Source organism: Uloborus diversus, chromosome 2 (assembly GCF_026930045.1).
Source record: "Uloborus diversus isolate 005 chromosome 2, Udiv.v.3.1, whole genome shotgun sequence".
Taxonomy (NCBI): Eukaryota; Metazoa; Arthropoda; class Arachnida; order Araneae; family Uloboridae; genus Uloborus; species Uloborus diversus.
Window position 1 is genome coordinate 124330218 of NC_072732.1, and position 18910 is coordinate 124349127.

An 18910-nucleotide genomic window follows, 5' to 3' on the forward strand; every position below is an offset into this window, starting at 1 on the left:
TCTCTTTTTAGTTCATTTTGCTACAAAAGCGTGTTTTTTTAGTTTTTTAAACTATTATTTTATTTTTCTCTTTTTTAGTCAGGATGGAGGAGTTGGATGTTGGAGAATTATCAGGCGACGAAATTATTTATGAAACGAGTGTGAGGTAATATCTTAAAGTTAAGACAAGGGCATCCCGATGGGAAGCTACTATGAGTCATCGATGTATGTTTGCGGAAATCATATTTATATTACTTTGAAAATTTGAGATGCTGCATTTGAATAAAAGTTTTGTTCAACAATGGTCAGATCAGCAATGAATTTCCAATTGAAGGCTCACCTAAATTTTGGCATGAAATCAGTTAAAAACAATTATATTTCATGTTCTAATTACCTTGCAACATTGGAACAAATTTTGTCTGATGCAGAAAAATTAAAGTTTTTTGCAGATATTTAATAATTTTTGAGAGCATTTTTTAATGTATTTTTTTAAATTTTTCCTTTTTTACATTGTTGGATTAATGCCAAAATCTTGATTAAAATTGGAGGAAACTAACAATTAAAAGAGTTAATTAATTAATTTGTATAGAATATTGCATTCTCATCGGGTCTGAGGTCGCGTGCCAAATTTCCAAAGAATCCGATCGCAGGAAGTGGGCGAAATTTGAGCTGCAAGATTCCGTTACAAGATACATACATACATGCATACATACATACATACATACATACAGGTGAAGCTAATAAAAGCGTGTTAAAAATGCAATTTTAGACTTCCTTTGCAGATGCTATGGGGAAAAAAGACAAAGAGGTCCCAGCGGAAATTTCTGGAAATTGAAGCCTTAAAAATGCGATTATCTGCCATGTTTATTGATGTTAGGGTAAGGGCTCAGAGACTTTCAATTGGATTTTTTTTTAAATATATTGAAATCAATTCCTTCTCACCCTACAAGATTTTGAAATTGAAGTTTCAAAAATTCAACTTTAAACAGATTTCGAAGATTTTACAGAAAGGGGGAGTTGGAGCATTTCCCTGGAAAATGGGCCCTGCACAGATGTTATAACTAACTTGATTTTTCTGTGTGTATAGGAGAGAGAGGGGGTGCTAGGAAGCTTTTGCCCAGGGCGTCGTCAGCTCTTCGGACGGCACTGGCTGGTTGGAGCTACAGTCTCCTAGTCCTTTTTTATGCATGCTCATGATTGAAATAACATCCAAATAGTGCAGGGTCAATCTTACAGGGCCAAATAGTTAAATCTTACATGGATATCTATCTTAAGCAAAGAAGAAACAGTTGTTGATCTGGATGTCTTAATCATTCAGAACTTTAGGTTTAGTCAGCAGTGCATTGTAGCAAGAAGCAAAGCCCACAGAATCTTTGGTTTCATCATTAGGTCTATTTCAAATTCTAAGGAAGATTTTGTACCTTCATGCAGCAGAGCGGTAGGACTTCATTTGGAGTATGCTGTTCAGTTTTGGTTTCCTTATCTTAAGAAAGGTATCAATTTATTACAAAAGATAACTATGAGGTTAGTAAATGAACTCTCTAATTTAGACTATTATTCCAGGCTTGGAATGTTTAATATGCATAGCCTTCAGCAAAAAAGTAAGAGGATCTAATCATCTCAGTTTATTAAAATGGAGGACGTTAATGGATCAAATTTCTGCACAGACTGCAAAACCAGATGTTGTTGGTTTAAGCTTTTCAAATCCCAAGTTAATCTTGAAATCAGGAAAAATTACTACTTCAACAGGGTACTAGGCATTTGTAATTGTTTACCAAAAGCACCTGTTATTTGCAATAGGTTGAATAATTTTAAGAAGACTTTGAATCTTCATTGGTGATTGATAAACTGACTAAGACCAATCTAGCTAGGCCCAGAGCCTGTTGATGGTCCTCAATATTTATTTCCATTCCTTCTTTTTTGGCGGACTCGAGAGAAAATATGACATTATGTGCAACAATCAAATTTCATTAGCTCCTATTAAAGTTTTATTTTAAACACATCACTGGCAGATTCTTTCTGTAAGGAAATGGTGTACGTAGAGCTTTCTGTATTTTTGAATTTCATCACCTTCTATTTGAAGGAAAAGAACTTTCTTTCGTCGAAATCTTATAGCTTTGATGATTGAAATGAAAAAAATTTAAAAAGATGAACTTTAAAGGACATTAAAATGAAATTGCTTAAAAGTTCATAATTTCTACTATAACTTACCAGCTTGCTTATGTTTTTATGTTTTGCAACTCGAGGAACAAGGAATGTTTCAACATTATCAAAAGCTGCATCATTCTAAGAAAAGGGATGAAAAAATGCGAATTAATATCAGACAGCAAGAATTACTTTCTCTTCTAGTGATTTTTTTGATTGTTTCTAACATTCAGGCTCTTTCCCTAACAGAATAGAGGTCATTTCAAATGAATAAAAACCAAAAGAGTTTTTCACTTTTAAATGGGGATTTTCAGATGATGAGAATTTCAACTGCTTTGAATCCTATTACATAAATAAATGTTTGTTCTCTGGTTTACATAACAAATCATTTTATAAACCATCTATATTTTCCCTTTAAAAATCAAAACCTCTTCTGATTTTTATCATTTGAAATCACTTTTATCTTATTAGAGAAAAATACCAAAAGATATCAGCAAACAATTACCAGAGTTAGGTGAATAGCAGAAATATAATACATGTGGAAGAACACAAAATGGTTCATTGAAAATTAATTAAAATAAGAAACAATGGTCTCATAGTGGTTCTTAAAAATTAAAAGGAAAAAAAAGAAAGAAGAAGGGGAAACAATGTAGTACTTGATGATTTGTTATTAAAGTGGCCACTAGAAACTTTTTCCAATTCCTGGCCTGGTGCTTCATATTAATGCTATGGAAATTGCTGAAAAGTGTGGCTATAGAGGTAACATTCAAAGCATGAACTTCAAGCTTTAGTCCTTAAAATTGGAAGATTATGATTTATTTAGTTAGTGTTATTTGTCAAAAAAATATAGTACCACTCATTAATTTCAATACACTTACAAAAACACTGGAAAAGTGAGCAAATGATGTTATTGATGTGTATGTTTTCGGCAATGAGAGTTTTGTTTAGATAAAATACAGTTGCAAAATTAATTTCAATCACATTTTTTGGGGATTAATAAATTATTTACTAGAGACGTACCGAGTACTCGGTAACTACTCGGTACTCGACCAGATTTTGATCAGGTACTCGGCCAATACCGAGTAGTTGTAAAAAATTGAATATTTTTCAAGACAGATTTTGCAATTAATAAAAAAGTGCAAACATATAATATACAGCAGTCATTTACAATTCAAATTTACAAGTCCAATTTTAATTTTGAGAATAATGAAATTTGTTATGATTCAATGGGGTAAATCTTTATTTTAATGTCCACAAAGTTAATTAAACTTATGAAAAATGGGACGAAATTTTTTTATAATAAATGGGTTTTTGCTTCAAACAAAAATTATTTATAAGAAATATAAAAATACCTTCGCTTAAAAAATAAAAACAAATAAAACAATGTTAAAAGAATAAATGTGCAGGAACACAGCAGGCACATGTTTTGGCTTACAAGGAATGCCTTTTAAAATGCACAAAATGGTTTTGGATTTAAAGACAACCGACAATTGTTGGATGTCTTTACATTCATTAGCTCTCATTTTATGCACTGAAAAAGACGTTCCTTGTAATGCAGAAACACGTGTCTGCGATGTTCCTGCACATTTGTGCTTTTAACTTGTTTTATTTGCATTTAAAAATTTTTTATGTTTGGTGAAATAGCACTATATAATAGATTGACATAATTTGTTTTAATACCAACTTGATTAGTCATACCTTATATTTATTTGTTTACTTTTAATTTTAAAAACAGCTTTTTTTGTAAACACTTTCGACATAAATAAAACTTTTTAAGTAATGATTAATTAAATTTACGCTAGCACTTTGTTTTAAAAACTATTAATGGACATGGAGGTCTACACTATTCCAATGTGCAAAATTCATCACGTGTGTGCCGATGGTACTACTTAAAACATAATTGATACTCGGTACCTCAGTACTCGGCCAAGTAGTGAAAGGCTGAGTACTCGCAGGGGTCTGGCCAGAGGATATTTGGGTCCGTTAACGGACCCTTCACAAAATCCCAATCAACCAAAACGGACCTTTCACAAAATCTCGATCAACCAAAACGGACCTTTCACAAAATCCCGATCAACCAAAATGGACCCTTCACAAAATTCTGATAAACAAGATCGGGTCTTTCGCAAATTGTTTATTGAAAGAGCAAATGTGAAAGCAAAATAACGCATCTTTCTGTGTATAAACCGATAATTTTTGGAACCTTTTCTGAAGTCAAATTAGAGGGATCAGCTTATACAAAATAGTCTAATTTTGCAAAAAAAAAAAAAAAAAAACGGCACCCTTGTGATGCTCCTGCAAAAGATAAATAATTGCTACTGCCAAATAAATATAATGCTTGTTGTTTGTTTTATTACAGCTAATTAGCAGCGGTGTTGTAAACTTTTCTGAAAAGGCGTTGGTAAGCACTTTTCTCCCCGCTCATGATTTAATAAACAATAATAATATATATCTGTGAAATGAACTTAAAACTGCAAAAGGATAGTAAGGGTGGGGGGAAAATATGATCGCTTCAGATAGGGTTACCAACTTCAAAATTATCACCACTTAGAGTCTGGCGTTGAACCTTTATAATGACTTGATTAGAAACAATTCTCATCATTTTATCAGCTTGTCAATATTTGCGTTTTTAGGGTGCGTGCGGTGCGATGTTTAACTGTTATTTTGGGAGAAAATTATATGGGTTTTGATTTTTTGATGCTAACAAAGATGATTAACTTTAAATAAACTCTTTTAATAACCGTTTTTTTTTTTGTTCTTTAGATGTCTACACTTTAAAAAATGCAATCTTTTAACATCCGATATGAGAATCATATTTTGTTCTTTTTTCAAGCTAACTTCGCTTTATTAGGATGCAAATAAGTCTTTTTATTTTTTTTAGAACTCTCATTTCAAGTTTTTAAAGTAAAATTCAATTTTCTTTTATGAGGATAGATATAGATGGTTTAATTTTTTTTTGCTTCAACTGTGTCCACAGATATTAAGGAAATGTTTATAATAGGACTCTAAAATGCAATTTTAAAATAATTTTATCAAAAATATTTCTCTTACAAGCCGTTTTTTATACTTTTGATGCCTTCACTTGGAGAATTGCGATCTCTTTGCATCCGCTATGGGAATCCGATTTTTCGAATTTTTGATGTTTATTACGCTTTGTTAAGAGGTAAACAATTAAAATATGCTTTTATTTTTGTTAAAATCACGGAATTTATAAGTTTTAAACGAAATTCTGTGCTTTTTAAGAGTCTTGTCTCTTGGGTCAAAAAGTTAAAAATGCTGAACCCTTGTCTGAATTTTATTTTATTTATTTATTTTTTTGTTACAAATATTTTAAATACTGTACAGAAATGTTTCTAGTATAATTTAACATAATGTAGAATGGTAGATAAATGTTGATACTTGATAGAGCGATGCCCCCCCCCCTCACTAAATGTCCAGAACAATATAAAAAACACTCCAGAATGATATTCTCGACATAGAGGAAAACACTTAACTTTAAGTTTAATTGATGCAGTTTGTGCCATTTCTAAATTCTAAAATTTCGTTTTAACAAAAAAAAAAATTCTCTTTTTTTTTGCGAAATAATTTGATTTTTCACAAAATTAATTCATTTTTCACAAAATTATTTGATTTTTCACAAAAAAACGGACCCTGTAAAAAATCCTGGACAGACCCCTGACTCGGTACTCGGCCAAAGTGCTACTTGGTACGTCTCTATTATTTACTTTTTATTACTTTGAAAAATAGAAAAAAAGGTGAAACATGCAATATTTAAGAGAATGTAGAATAAAAACACCCAAATTCTTTATTCAATATGAACTTAGAATTGTATGCACTCATGAAAATGCTTTAACATTCATTGAAGTTTCATAAGCTGCGGGAAGGGAGCTTTGGCAGGGGTGACCACCTAGGGAGGAAAGGGGTCATGGCACAGACTGCCCATTAAAATTTATAGTGGGTGTTTTGAGGGGTAGTTTTTCCTTTTTGGGGTGCTCTTGTTTTGAAGTTGGGGTCTTTGCCATATTTAGGGGAGTTTACCCTTGCTCTTGGAAGGGGGGGGGGGCATTCTGGCTTTGCAATGGTCCCGCATAGTGGATACTTCTGGCTGCTCTCCGGACTAACTTCATGACAAATGCTTTCCAGGTTTCTTGGCAGCAATTTCGTACCCATTTCATGCGGACAGATTTACTGTACATACTAACGCATAAGTGGAGAATTTTATTACAAAAAATGAGGTTTAAAGTTAGGAGGTCGACATATAACCAGGGCAGAATTTCCAAAAAATTTTCCTGAATGTGAACATTTTCTCGATTTTAGTCCATCTCTTTTAAGCAAATGCTAAAGAAGTAAATATTTAAACATTCTGCTATGATTTTACATGGTCTGACTGTGAAATAAAGAACAAATGATTACAGTAAATGGCCGACTACACGAAAAGTGTGGGGATTGCTGTATTCACAAATATGGCTACAGCATAAAATTTTATAGACATAAAATCAAAATGAAAGCAACAATTTAAAAAAAATCGTAACAGCAAAATCAAATTCTTTGCAAAAACAGTGGTCGCAATAGTGAACTCTTTTGGTGCAAAAGAATAAAAATCGAACTTTTTTAACACAAACATTTTCATTACATTTCATTTTCCTGCTCTTTATAATGTTTAAATTCAAAATTAATACCAAAACGCTCCCGCTATTTTTTTTGGAAAAGTAGGGACTCGTCTTATACACGGTTTTCTATTTTTCCCGATTTTTCTCCTAAAAGTAGGGGGGTCCACTAATACGCGAGTATATAAGGTAAATTATTATTCCCAGTCCAATTCAAAACTTTAGTGTTAGATATTTTCATGTAGGACTGCATCTGATAGGAGGAAATTACTTTTCTGCTTGAAAATTAGATGAATTAACTACGAACTTTTAATGCACAAAATTTGCAAATGACTGCAGACACATGCTTCAGGGTCACAAGGAACCCCTTTTTTCAATGCAAAGAAGTGTGAACTTTCGGATGACTTGTAGTGGTGGAAATTGGGGCTTATAAGTGGGGGGGGGGGGGGGGAGGGGGGCAACAGAAAGTCATCACACTTTTAGCGGCAGCAAAAAAGAAAAAAAGTTCAGCATTTTTTCAGGGTTGGTTCTGAGAATATTGAAGCAGATAAGTGGAAATTGATGCAACTCTAACAATTTCACGTATGTTTTTCTTAAGATTTTGATTAATTTCGTGCACAATAATTTTCTCTGAAGAAACACTTAGACATGAATTAGACTTTTACATTATTTACAGGGTTGTTATTTTGTCCACTTTTTTGTAAAAAGTCTGGGACGGCGGAAGAAATTTGACAAAATTGGACGAAATGAAAATAAACTTATTTTATATATGTTTGATACATAAATTTATTGTTATGATGTAATAAAATCAGGATATAATTCCAATATATATATTATCTATGTCAGTTAATCAATTAGTTAAAATAGAATGATTGTACACTTCAGAATGCAACTAGTTTTAGATTATATTTTACTATAAAATTACAAAATTTAACCAAGAGAATAAGCTATTGTAAATGATTGCATTATTATACATTATTATAGTAGAAATTAAATTCAATGGAACTATCACATTAAATGTTTGGAGATGGCTTTGAATTATCCATGACAAAGTGTTCTATTTACTGAATAAGTGGACAAAATAGACGAACTTCACAAAATGATATTTTTTCCGGGGCGGTTTTTTCCCGGGGTAGACAAAATAGAACAACCATGATTATTTCGTAAATAGATATACGAAGTAAAACAAATTTTTTTTTTTCTGAAAATCTGGACATTTCTGCTTTTTTAATAATTCCTAGTTTGGTTCCTAAATTGGAAAATAAAAATAAATTAATTAACCATAAAAGTGCTCCAACCCCTTGAATTTCCGCCACAGGTTCCTTGTCACCCCAAAACAAGTGACTGCATTAATTTGTAATTTTTGTGCATTAAAATGTTGAAGTAATTTCAAAAATTATGTACAAGATTTGACAAATATTACCTCTTTATGAATAATCAATTCATTTAGAAATTCTGGTAAAAAACCAGTAGACAATATCTTGGTAACATCTGATGCCACAATTACTAAAGAATCAAACTTTTCTGTAATGTTTTCAATAAGAACTGGATTTTCAGACCTAAAAGAGGAAGAATAAACATAATGAATGTACAGTATAGCTTCGATTTAACAATTTTTTAAATTTAATGATACATTTCACTAGTCTGGATTTGACTGCATTGGATGTCTATGCTCCTCGATTTAACGATAAATTTTTCCAGCCCCTTGACAATCGTCAAATCGGGGTTATATTGTAATAAAATCCATATATAGGTGAAATATCAGAAAGTTAATATATATGTCTCGGCAAATAATTTACTTTTAAGTAAATTAAACTTTTTGAAATCTGATCAATCCCTATGACATTAGAAGGTAACTTTGCTCCCATCCAGGAGTCCCTATCAGGGACCGCTGCGAATCTTAGAGAGAAAGGAAAAAATCTTGTGGGCCTTGGTCCTCGCAAAAACGGGCGATTTGATAAGCGATGGAACTGTACTTTTGGTTGAGCCTTATTTTAATTAAGTTTCACTGTTCTATGAATAATTTCTTCAGATAAAAGATAAGTAATTGCTGTTCTTATAAACTTTATGTTCCTAAAATTAAATTAAAACTGTAACATGTCATTTTAAATAAAAAATCTGTATTTTTTAGTCCACTTTAACGTTTCAAATTGAGATTTTTTAATTATGTTAATATTTGCCAGAGTCATGTTTGTCTACTAAAAAAAATAATAATAATGTTCCTGAGAAGCCCCATGGGAAGGTATGGTTGGTCTTTACTCTCCCCCCCCCCCCCCACCAATGAATTCGATGAGACTTTATTAGGCGTAAAAATGATTTTACTCATTACTATAACTAGATTTGTTTTCTTACTTGATAAGTTAATACCCCAAAATATTACTCTGCAGCACTAGATTTTACAATCGTGCACTTGCGTTTCGTTCTTCCGTTTACACTTGGATAATTGTTCATCTTTGTGTAATTGTTCAAAAGTAAATTTAAAAAGTCAGAAATGAATTTTAAAACAAGTTCCATTATAGGATGGTAGCAACTTTCACATCCTTCATTCATTATGTCTAATTCTGGAAGCTTTTGTGTAACTGCACTTTTTAAAACCCCTTTAATATTTGGCAAAAACAATACCCCCCCCCTTTTTTTTTGAACTTCAATAGTTTTTGTATTTCTTGGGGGTGATAGCCCCCAAAGAGGAGATTCGACACTTCAAAGGGGCGATAAGTTGGTGAGGGGCGATTAGTATTTAAAAGATAGAATAAAGGGGGGGGGACAATTGACTTCCTGCCCCCCTTGCGTAACGGGTTTGGGGGAGGAACGGCTTTTACGGTTTTCAACCGCCACCCCCTTGAATAGACTGTAAATCCGCACCTGTCCCCCCCCTCAGGTGGGCAACACTGCTCCAAATAGTTGACTTCACAATGTGCAATGTTAATAAAACTATTGGGAAGTTTTATTTGAGTGATGCACTCATAACAGGCGCAGATCCAGTGGGCCATACTGTGGTCCATGATCCCCTTCCCCATGTGTTGTGCAGTGCAAGATTCTGTAATTTACAACATTGAGTTATTTTTCAACTGGTTCTTTCTGCACATCTGAATTATCACTCATTCATCAATAGCTGTGTTCTTACCTTCAAAGTTTAAAACCAACAACAATAATTTCATGAAATAGGTATCTTGCGAGAGGAGGGGGGTGAGGTCAAAATCATTTTTATGCAAGGTCTGAGATTCTTCAGTCAGATTGAATAACGGGGGAATTAAAAGACATTGCCCCCCTTCCGATCAGGGATATGACCCAATTATCGATTTGAAAAATCTGATCACATTATCATTATACTATTCTATAATTTTAACTCATAGTATAAAAGAACATGTGTTTGCTTGTCAATTGTTGAATATTTATATTTGCATACTATTCAGTTGTCAAACATCAAAGTATTCGATCGAACTAAACATCTGAAGCATCCCTTATTATAATAGTAATATTGTTTGAAAATTAGGGTGTCATCATGCTTAATTTGCACAGGTCCAACTAGATTTTGCAAATCCAAGCACTAGTACAAATTTTAAATTATCTTTTTTAACATTAAAGTGGTGCAACTTATGGCACTGAAACAGATATTACTATTTTTAAAAGACTTTAAGTCATGCAATTTTCCGCCTCTAAAATTAAATTGAATTTCTTGTTAAATTATGAGCTATATGTTTTGCATGTCCAAACACTGGTACACACTCTTAATTATTATTATGTTTTTTAGCATTGAAGAAGTGAATTTTATGAAGCTGAAACAGATATTCATACTTTTAAAAAACATGTTTCAATTTCGAAATTTGCCGCCCCTAAAATCTGCCGCCCTAGGTCGCCTACCCCAAGAGCCGGGTCGGCAAAATCTACACATAAGCAATATCTTTTAAAGAAGATTAGTTGCTTAATGTTGCTTAGAAAGTAAACTTTTTGTTTCTTCAGCTATCAGTAATGAATAGCTGTTGTTAAAATATTATAAGCAGAAACTTTTTCCCAACAATATTTTCATAAAAAATACACTAAAATTTCTATAAAACCTTAGTTTAAGAAAAGTAAAATCCAATTTGGGCACTTTATACAGCTATAAAATGTATCTTAATTCTTGATGAGGGGGGGGGGGGACTCATCCTTATTACGTTGTGTATACAATCAAAAAGAAAAGAATCGTTCTTGTAATTTTTTCGTCAGTGTTTTTGCAACCAAGAAAGAACAAAAGGTATGATTTTTTACGATTTTCAAGTTTTTTTTTCGCTTGATGATATTATAAGATTCATTTGAAGTTTCATTTAAACAAAAAATTTAATGAAATATAAAGACATTATTTACCAGAAATGATATGGAAGCATAACTTCTGAAGGCATTTCGTTGCAATTTTCTCGCAGTGAGAGTTAAATTTTTGAAATAAAACCAGCAATCAACACTGCCAAAACAATAACAGGAACTCTCACTCACGTGGCTGAATACTATTTTTGTATTTTCTTGAAAACAGAGCGAAGCAAAGAGCAACGCTTCTTGTGCTATTTATTACAAATGTGTCGCCAAATATATTCTCGCCAAAGCGTAAACATCGCCATCGCCTAAAAATATTCAGTTTTCTCAATGGTCGCTCGTCGCCGCGCCGTCCACCTTCTCTCCTCTTCCCCTTCCCGAAAAAATGCTCTGATAGATATTTTATTTATCTGATGCTTCCCCCCCCCCTGGCCCCGCCCTTGTTTTTCAGATAAACCAAGAATTTTGGAAAATAGTTTTTCCTTTGAAAATCATTTTCTTCATTTATTATTGTTTCTGTTTTTATTGTTGTCATCACTGTTATTATTATTACTATTTTTTCTTCAAATAACGGAACAATTAAATCATTTTTAAAATTATCCTTGAGTACTGTAGCACGTCTGATATTCTTCATCTTTCTAGAAGTCTGGTTTTTTTCTGAGCAATCACGAATTGCTTAATATTTTCACTTTACCAAAGTTGATGTTGCTCTGATTTTTCAGATTACCATATGACGACAAAAATAAGCTAACTCGTTTTTTTTTTTTTTTTTTTTTTTTTAAACTTTTATTTGGACAAATTTTTGTCGCCATGGTTACAAACTGTATTGTCTGATACTTAGATGTATTTTATTTTAGTGGTTTCATATGGTTTTCCAGTGCTTTCAATTGACCATTTTGGGAAGCGAATCCTATGTACTATTTGAGCATTTCGGGGCAAGCAGAATTGGAAGATTAAACGTCATATACTGCTCTAAGAGCATGTTAACATAGCCATTTAATTTTTTTTTTAACTTAATTCCTTTCAAAAATCTCGTAATTAAATGTATAAACTGTCAATTAAATGTATAAGTAAAGCCATGGAGTCAATCATTCTTGCTTTTTGCTTTGATTTTTTGCCCTGCCAAGCAAGTTTTAAACATGTCGCTCGCTGGCGTCATTAGTTGTACATCTTAAATTTTGGAAAACCGCAGACGGTTGTTTCCGAAATTTTAAAAGTATTTTTTTTTCTGAAGAGCATGTTTAAAAACATAAAACTTGACCATTTAAAAAATAATTTGAGAGATTTTAGTATTTTTTAACAATTATTTTAATCGCTTCTGCACATGACATCACAAAGTGATGAAATGCCATTCACTGATGCCATTAGCGCAGAGCGCAATATTTAATTCTCTTCTTTACTCACATTTACTGGCAACGATATGGTTGATAGCAAGCGTAGAGCGCAAAATTTGATTCGTTTCTGAATTATCATAACCTGGAAACGCGGTAGAGAGTAGACGTAAGCATTCATCGCGCCGAAGTACATCACTTGTGACGTCATAAAGACCCCGCACTGTTTGAAAATCGGACATTAAAAAAAATTAATTAAAAATTAAATGTTGGAAAATGAAAGTATTTTCTGGGTTCATGTTTTTTTCTTTTTTTTTGATCATTCTATCAACTTCAGTGACAGTGTGAGTGTTTCCTTCAGTCAAAAGTATTACTTTTGACTGAAGGAAACAACCCCATTATTGATTTAAAAAGACCACTTTAAAAATTTCAATCGCGCTCACTGCGCCATGATCATGCCTAGTCGGACAGTGGACATAACTGGCAATAACAAAGAAACAAAACTACTTCTTATTTTATTAAAATAAGAAATGTAGATGTCGTTAGAGGATGGGCTCTCAAAGCCCTGTCCGAAAATATTCATAGGAGCATGTGCTCTTTTCTTTCTTTCTTTTTTTTTCTTTCTTCTTTTTTTTTCTTTTTTTTTCTTTCTTTTTTTTTTTTTTTTTTGCTGTCAATAAAAAAAGCACATTAAACTGAAACCCATATCGATGTATCTGACTGAAAATCATAATTGAAATATAGTAAAAATTGAAAAAGAATTCATTTAAATTTTGACCTCTTGAAATCAAATTATATTTTCCGCAATTTCGGTAGGACCCTCGTTGTATTTCTTGTTTCTACAAATGGAATGGAAGGGAAATAGTAAAGTAAGTCACACCCGTCGTATTATGACTAGTGATTTTCTATTATTTAGGAAATACGAGGCATATTTATTTTTAAAAAAAAGTCATTAGGAGACGGTGATAAAGATATGATTTTATAGAAAATTTGCACTCGTATACTCATTATAAAGTTTAAGTTTACAGTGTATACCTATCTGGTATTTTTATTTCTCAAAGGATAGGGATAAGTAATCTGGAAATTTTGTACTTAAATGGAGTCACCCGTCCCCCCTTTAAAAAAAATGAATGTGCTTAAGTTAAGCCTTGAATGAAAGCAAATGATTTGTAACCAAGGCGACGAAAATTTTTCCTTTTAAAAATATTAAAACAACAAACTAACTTATTCTCGTCGTCATGGTAATATGAAAAATTAGAGACTTTGGTCAAGTGAGGGTTTTTTAAGCGATTGCTCAAAAATATGAAGTCCGGGGGGGGAAGAGGATTCGTGAAATTGTGCCAAGGGTAACAAGAAACGGTAACCAAGGTGGTAACAAGAAGTGTGACATCACTCATTTTGTAAAAAAAGTATATGTTACTGAAAAATAGTGTGATATGTGACAAGAGGAGGGGGGGGGGAGCAGTAGCGTAACTTGGGGTTGGCAGGAGTGACTCTCGCCAGGGGCGCAGCAGCCAGAAAAGGCGGCATTTCAACTGATTAAAAAAAAATTTTTTTTAAAGATTTTTTTTGATTATAGAATTTGAAAAATGCTTTAAAAAAAAGAAAAAAAAAAAAAAACCTCGCAAGAAAAAGAACTAGAGACACATACATAACATCTACTGAGTAGGAATATTGGGCATCATTAAAACAATTAGTAAAAAAAGAAAATAAGAAAAAAAATTACAATGCTGCCTCCTATTCGAATAAACTAATCAAAATGTTCCCAAAAAAAAAAAATCCGGTGATCCCCCCCGGGGGGGGGGGGGAGCGCAGTTTCTTTAGTTTGCCAGGGGTGCTAGTCCCTATAGTTCCGCTACTGGGGAGGGGGAGACATTTTGAAAAACAAAAAGCATGACGTCACTTATGGACAGCCCCAAAACCGTGCTCCAAAATTTTCCGGCCAAGTAGGGAAAAGATAAGCTGAGAAGTGATAAGCATGTTTACTCGCTTGCATGCGGAGAGAAAAGTAAAGATTTTTAATAGCATGTTTTGCAGTGTGTTTTTTTAGCAGCACTTACAGAAGCTAAGTCAACTTCCTCGTTACCGTATGTTTGCAACACACTTACAATCAACAGAACAAGTGCGTATTTTTCAGAAGTTAAATTTCACTGAAGTGTCAAAAAGAGGTGTGTTTTGAATTAGACTTGGGGAACATATTGTTGAAATTGATTTACTAATTGGCTGTTACACAACTTTCATGTACGATAATGAGAACTAGTTAAGAACACTTAGAGGAAATTTTTGCACCAATTTCTTTGGGATTAATGGCCGAGGGCAACAAAGTGGACGCATATGAAGTTATCGAACTACAAGATGCAAACAGGTAATGATTTGATTTATTGTTGAAAGATATTTTCTCGGAATTTATCGTATTTCTCTTCATTTTGTTCTACTTGAATTTATAATCAGCATGTCTATTGTCCAATTACTGTTTATTATATACTAGAAAGTCAACCGTCAAGGTATGATGGGTGAAAATTGCTTCTACTCTTCTACGTTTTAACGAAGCAATTGCCTGTTTGGTGATATTTTGATAGTTGAAATTTTAGTGATATTTTGATAGTTGAAATTTTAACCTCAACTCCAGTGGTTTGACTCTGAACTCCAGTAGATAGCTTTCATTGTTGACCACTTTTCGTTTCTTCATTCCCCTGAAATGATACAGTCTTACCAGTAAAACAGTTAAGCTACCGGATCCAGTTCAGCCTTGTCACAATAACGCATTTTCCTGCACGTCAAACATTACCAAAAATATTATCAAATTAGCATGCCGTGGCGCTTGTTTCATTATTGGTGACGTCAGTGTTACTCGATCATTAGCTATTATGTATATGAGGATTTATAGAATGATGTAGTGTGGTGAACTCACCTCGGGTTTTGTGGCGACTCGCCAGAAGAAAAGATTTGATGGCTTAAAAACAATTTATACATTACATTTGAATTATTTTTCCAGTGAAATACTAAACATTGCAAGGACGGCGTCTCTCCGCGTCCCCTCTTGAATCTACAACACTGTGAATAGTGTAAAATAAAGTAAAAGTTGCTTTATTGTTTTTTTTTTTTTTTTTTTTAGAAACATCAAGATTACATGAAATTTTCTGACAGTTCGATTATCCTACCCAATTCTGCAGTTTCGTCCTTGTTATAAACTCATCAATCTGAAATAGAGAATAACCGAGCTGGAAGCAGATGTCATCCCATTGAAGCTGAGAGTGCCAACAAACTGGAAGATAAAGTAAATTTACCTCACCAGTGAGAATGCGCAGGCACGGTATGATGTGGTTCAACTCGTAAATTGAAGGCAAAGCTTGGGTATTAAGCAGTAAGTTTAACTTGCTGTTTAAATATCAAGATTGCTTGTTGTTGTTTTTACTTTCTTCTATATCTAATATATAGAAGAAAGTATTGGATTCGTGCAAATTTTCGAATTTCGAATTTTGACGGATTCGAACGTTTTGAGGTGTGCTGAGTCCATTTCGACCATTTTTGGAAAATGTCTGTCTGTCTGTGTGTGTGTGTGTGTGTGTAAGTGTGTGTGTGTATGTATGTATGTGTGTGTGTGTATGTATGTGTGTCACGTCTGTGTGTGACCAGTTTTTTGTGGCCGCTCTACAACAAAAACTACCGCATGAAATCGAACGAAATTTAGTACACATATGTGCCCCTATGTGAACTTGTGCCCATTAGTTTTTGGCGCGAATTCCTCCAAGGGGGGTGGAGCAATGGGACGTTTTTCGAGTTACGCGTGCTTGCTATTCCTCAGGAAGTAACTGGCGGAATCAAACAAAATTTGGTCCATATGTTGGTACAGTCGACGCTCGATATAACGACCATCTCCGTCCTAGAGAAAAAGGTCTTTATAACGAGTGGTCGTTATAAGGGGTATAAATTTAAAAAATGTACACCGTCTCATGCACGCCCAAGTAAATGCCCAAATTTTTTTTATCATAGGAATTTTTGGAAAAGTCGTGTGCAAAATATTATGACAGAATATTAAACAAGTTTTAAAGTAGAAAATATAGGGAGGAAAATGTTACACACTTTCAAATCTGCTACTACTACTACTACCACAACAATTTCTGAAGATAAAACCCGAAACAGAGGTCTGCCTTTTTAGCAGACGTGATTTTTGAAAAACATTATTTTCTGTTTCAGATATAGGTGATAAATTGTGTTTCTCTTGCTTTCCAAAGAAACATTTAAAAGTCCCTCGAGAACCCCAAATCTTTAAGACCACTAGATTTAAACACCAAACTACCAATACATCTGTCAACTCCCTTTTCTTAGGAATCTGGAAATTTCTCGATTTTTCTTCCCATTATTTTTTCTGTGCTAGCTGTGGTGAACGGTAGTCACCCCCTCTTAAAGTTGGATTTGACATTGAAAACTTCAGGCAGATGTTCGTAATTAATAATCAATGTCATTTTATGCTACAAATTTGTTTTATTGGAAAGAACACAAGAAATAGCGTCCGCTGATTAGGTCGCTGTATTGGATTAGACAATACAGAACGGTCGTTATAACGAAAGCAAATTAACATAGAGTTTATAGGAACAAAGTTGGGACTTTTACCACTGGTCGTTATAATGGGACGGTCTTTATAATGTGTGGTCGTTATAATGAGCGTCGACTGTATTAACAGGAACAGGTGCTGATTCAATTTTGGTGTCAATAACTCAAACGGGGGTTGAGCTATAGAACGTTTTTTGTCGTCAATTGTGACTGCTGTATCTCAAGAAATAATGAACGGAATGAAAGAAAAATTTATCGGCAAGTAACCCTTAGTGGGTATAAGAACTGATTTTATTTTTGTGTCAACAGCTAAAAAGGGGGTAGCGCAATCACCCGTTCTTTTTTTCCATTTTGAGTGCCCTATCTCAAGAAGTAATGCTACGTTCTGGTTGAAATTTGGAATATATGTGAATCCATATGTAAACAGGCTTTGGTTCGATTTTGACGCGGATCGCTCCAAGAGGTGTTGATTTTTGAGCAATCACGATTGCCTATTGCTTTCATTTGACTGTCCTTGACGTTACGGTTCCTTTTTCAGCTTGGACCAGGGCTGCAGCACCACCGTCCACCGGCGGCGGCGCGGCTGGTCCTGAGCACTGTCCACCGGAATCCGGGCGGTGGCGTCCATGTCCTACACACGCATGCTCATATACACTCCCCTACGTGCGCACGCCTTTACACACATACACACGCCTACGTGCACACACGTAAGCCTACACACACAATTATACACCCGTAACCACCCAGGAGGAGGGACATGCTTGGGGGGGGGGAGCCGTTTCTAGAAACAATAACTCTAATCAGTAGGGTCTTGTCGCAACTTGTGATTGCGAAAAACATAATTTGAATTCAAAGTTTCGGAATTCAAATTAGAATTAATTGGGGGAAGTAGGTCACAGATTTTACTTTTTTTACTTTTTTTTTGTCTTTCGATAAGCAGATGGTTGGCTGGTTGGCCCAGGATGTCATTAATTACCTATGTTCGGAAACACTTATTTTTTTTTTTTTTTTTTTTTTGCGAATAAAAATATTTTTATTAATGCAACAATAAGAAAGATAAATCGTAATAGATTGTCGTCTGCGTATTTCTCGTGATTTTAATTGTATGGAAATGATAGGAAATATTATCTCAATGATTTAAAAATTTTAACTGTTGCCATCTTATGTTTGTTAATAAATAAAATATTTGTAATTATTTCAAGCAAGGCTTTTAAAATAACTTTCAATTTTCGCTCTTTGCTTTGCTTTTACAGTAATTCAGACATTGGGATGGTCGTCAAGTGTAATTTTGTTTTTGTTAGGAATATTGCTTCCTCGTCAAGCATGGGGAGGGATCAGAAAAAGGAAAAATATAGAAGAAAGTTTCGTGATGGCCACAACATACAAGTTTTTTTTTCGCCCAACAAGTCGCTTTCTTCCCTTCTCTCCAAATCATCCTACAAAAATAGTATATACAGTGGCTCCCAAAAGTGTTCGTACACCTACGACTTTCCATGAAATAGGCCCTTATCCATTGGTTAGAATTAATATTTCGGAATAGGTATTTTATTATAAGATCTATGATCTATTTTTAACAAAATTATATAAAAATTTTTAATAAAACATTAAAACTTAATTTTTTAAAAATCAAAAACCAAAAAGTGCCGGAAATTTTATCTCACAAAAGTCTTCGTACACTTTGACAAAATGTCAAAAAATTAGTAAATAATCTAACTTTTTACTAAGTTATTATTTAGTAGGATATCATGCAGTAACAACAACAGCTTTTAAACGTCTGGGAATAGGTTTCATTGTTTTTTCTTTCGTTTTTTGTGCAATTTCTGAGTACGTGTTCAGCCGCACTATGAGTCTTACTGTTTCTAGTTCGCTTTTTGTTTCAATGGTGTATTTTGGTAATCTAGCCACCAGATATCTCCAAATATGTTCCATTAAGTTTAAATCTAGCGATTGAGAAGATATTTCTAAGCTAAAGGACAAATTTTGAGGCACCAAACGCGAACGTGTGCT

General features: G+C 33.6%; 1 protein-coding gene across 1 annotated transcript in view; it reads right to left on the minus strand.

Moving 5' to 3' along the window:
- Nucleotides 1-11248, minus strand: part of LOC129217306 (putative aminopeptidase W07G4.4) — a 51481-nt gene extending 40233 nt beyond the window's left edge. The window contains exons 1-3 of the mRNA XM_054851583.1: nt 11076-11248; nt 8155-8290; nt 2191-2265 (exon numbers count right to left, since the gene is read on the minus strand). Of these exons, the coding sequence (XP_054707558.1) occupies nt 2191-2265; nt 8155-8290; nt 11076-11110 (246 nt within the window). The 5' untranslated portion in view covers nt 11111-11248. The remainder of the gene's footprint in view (nt 1-2190; nt 2266-8154; nt 8291-11075) is intronic.
- Nucleotides 11249-18910: the final 7662 nt, after the last annotated feature.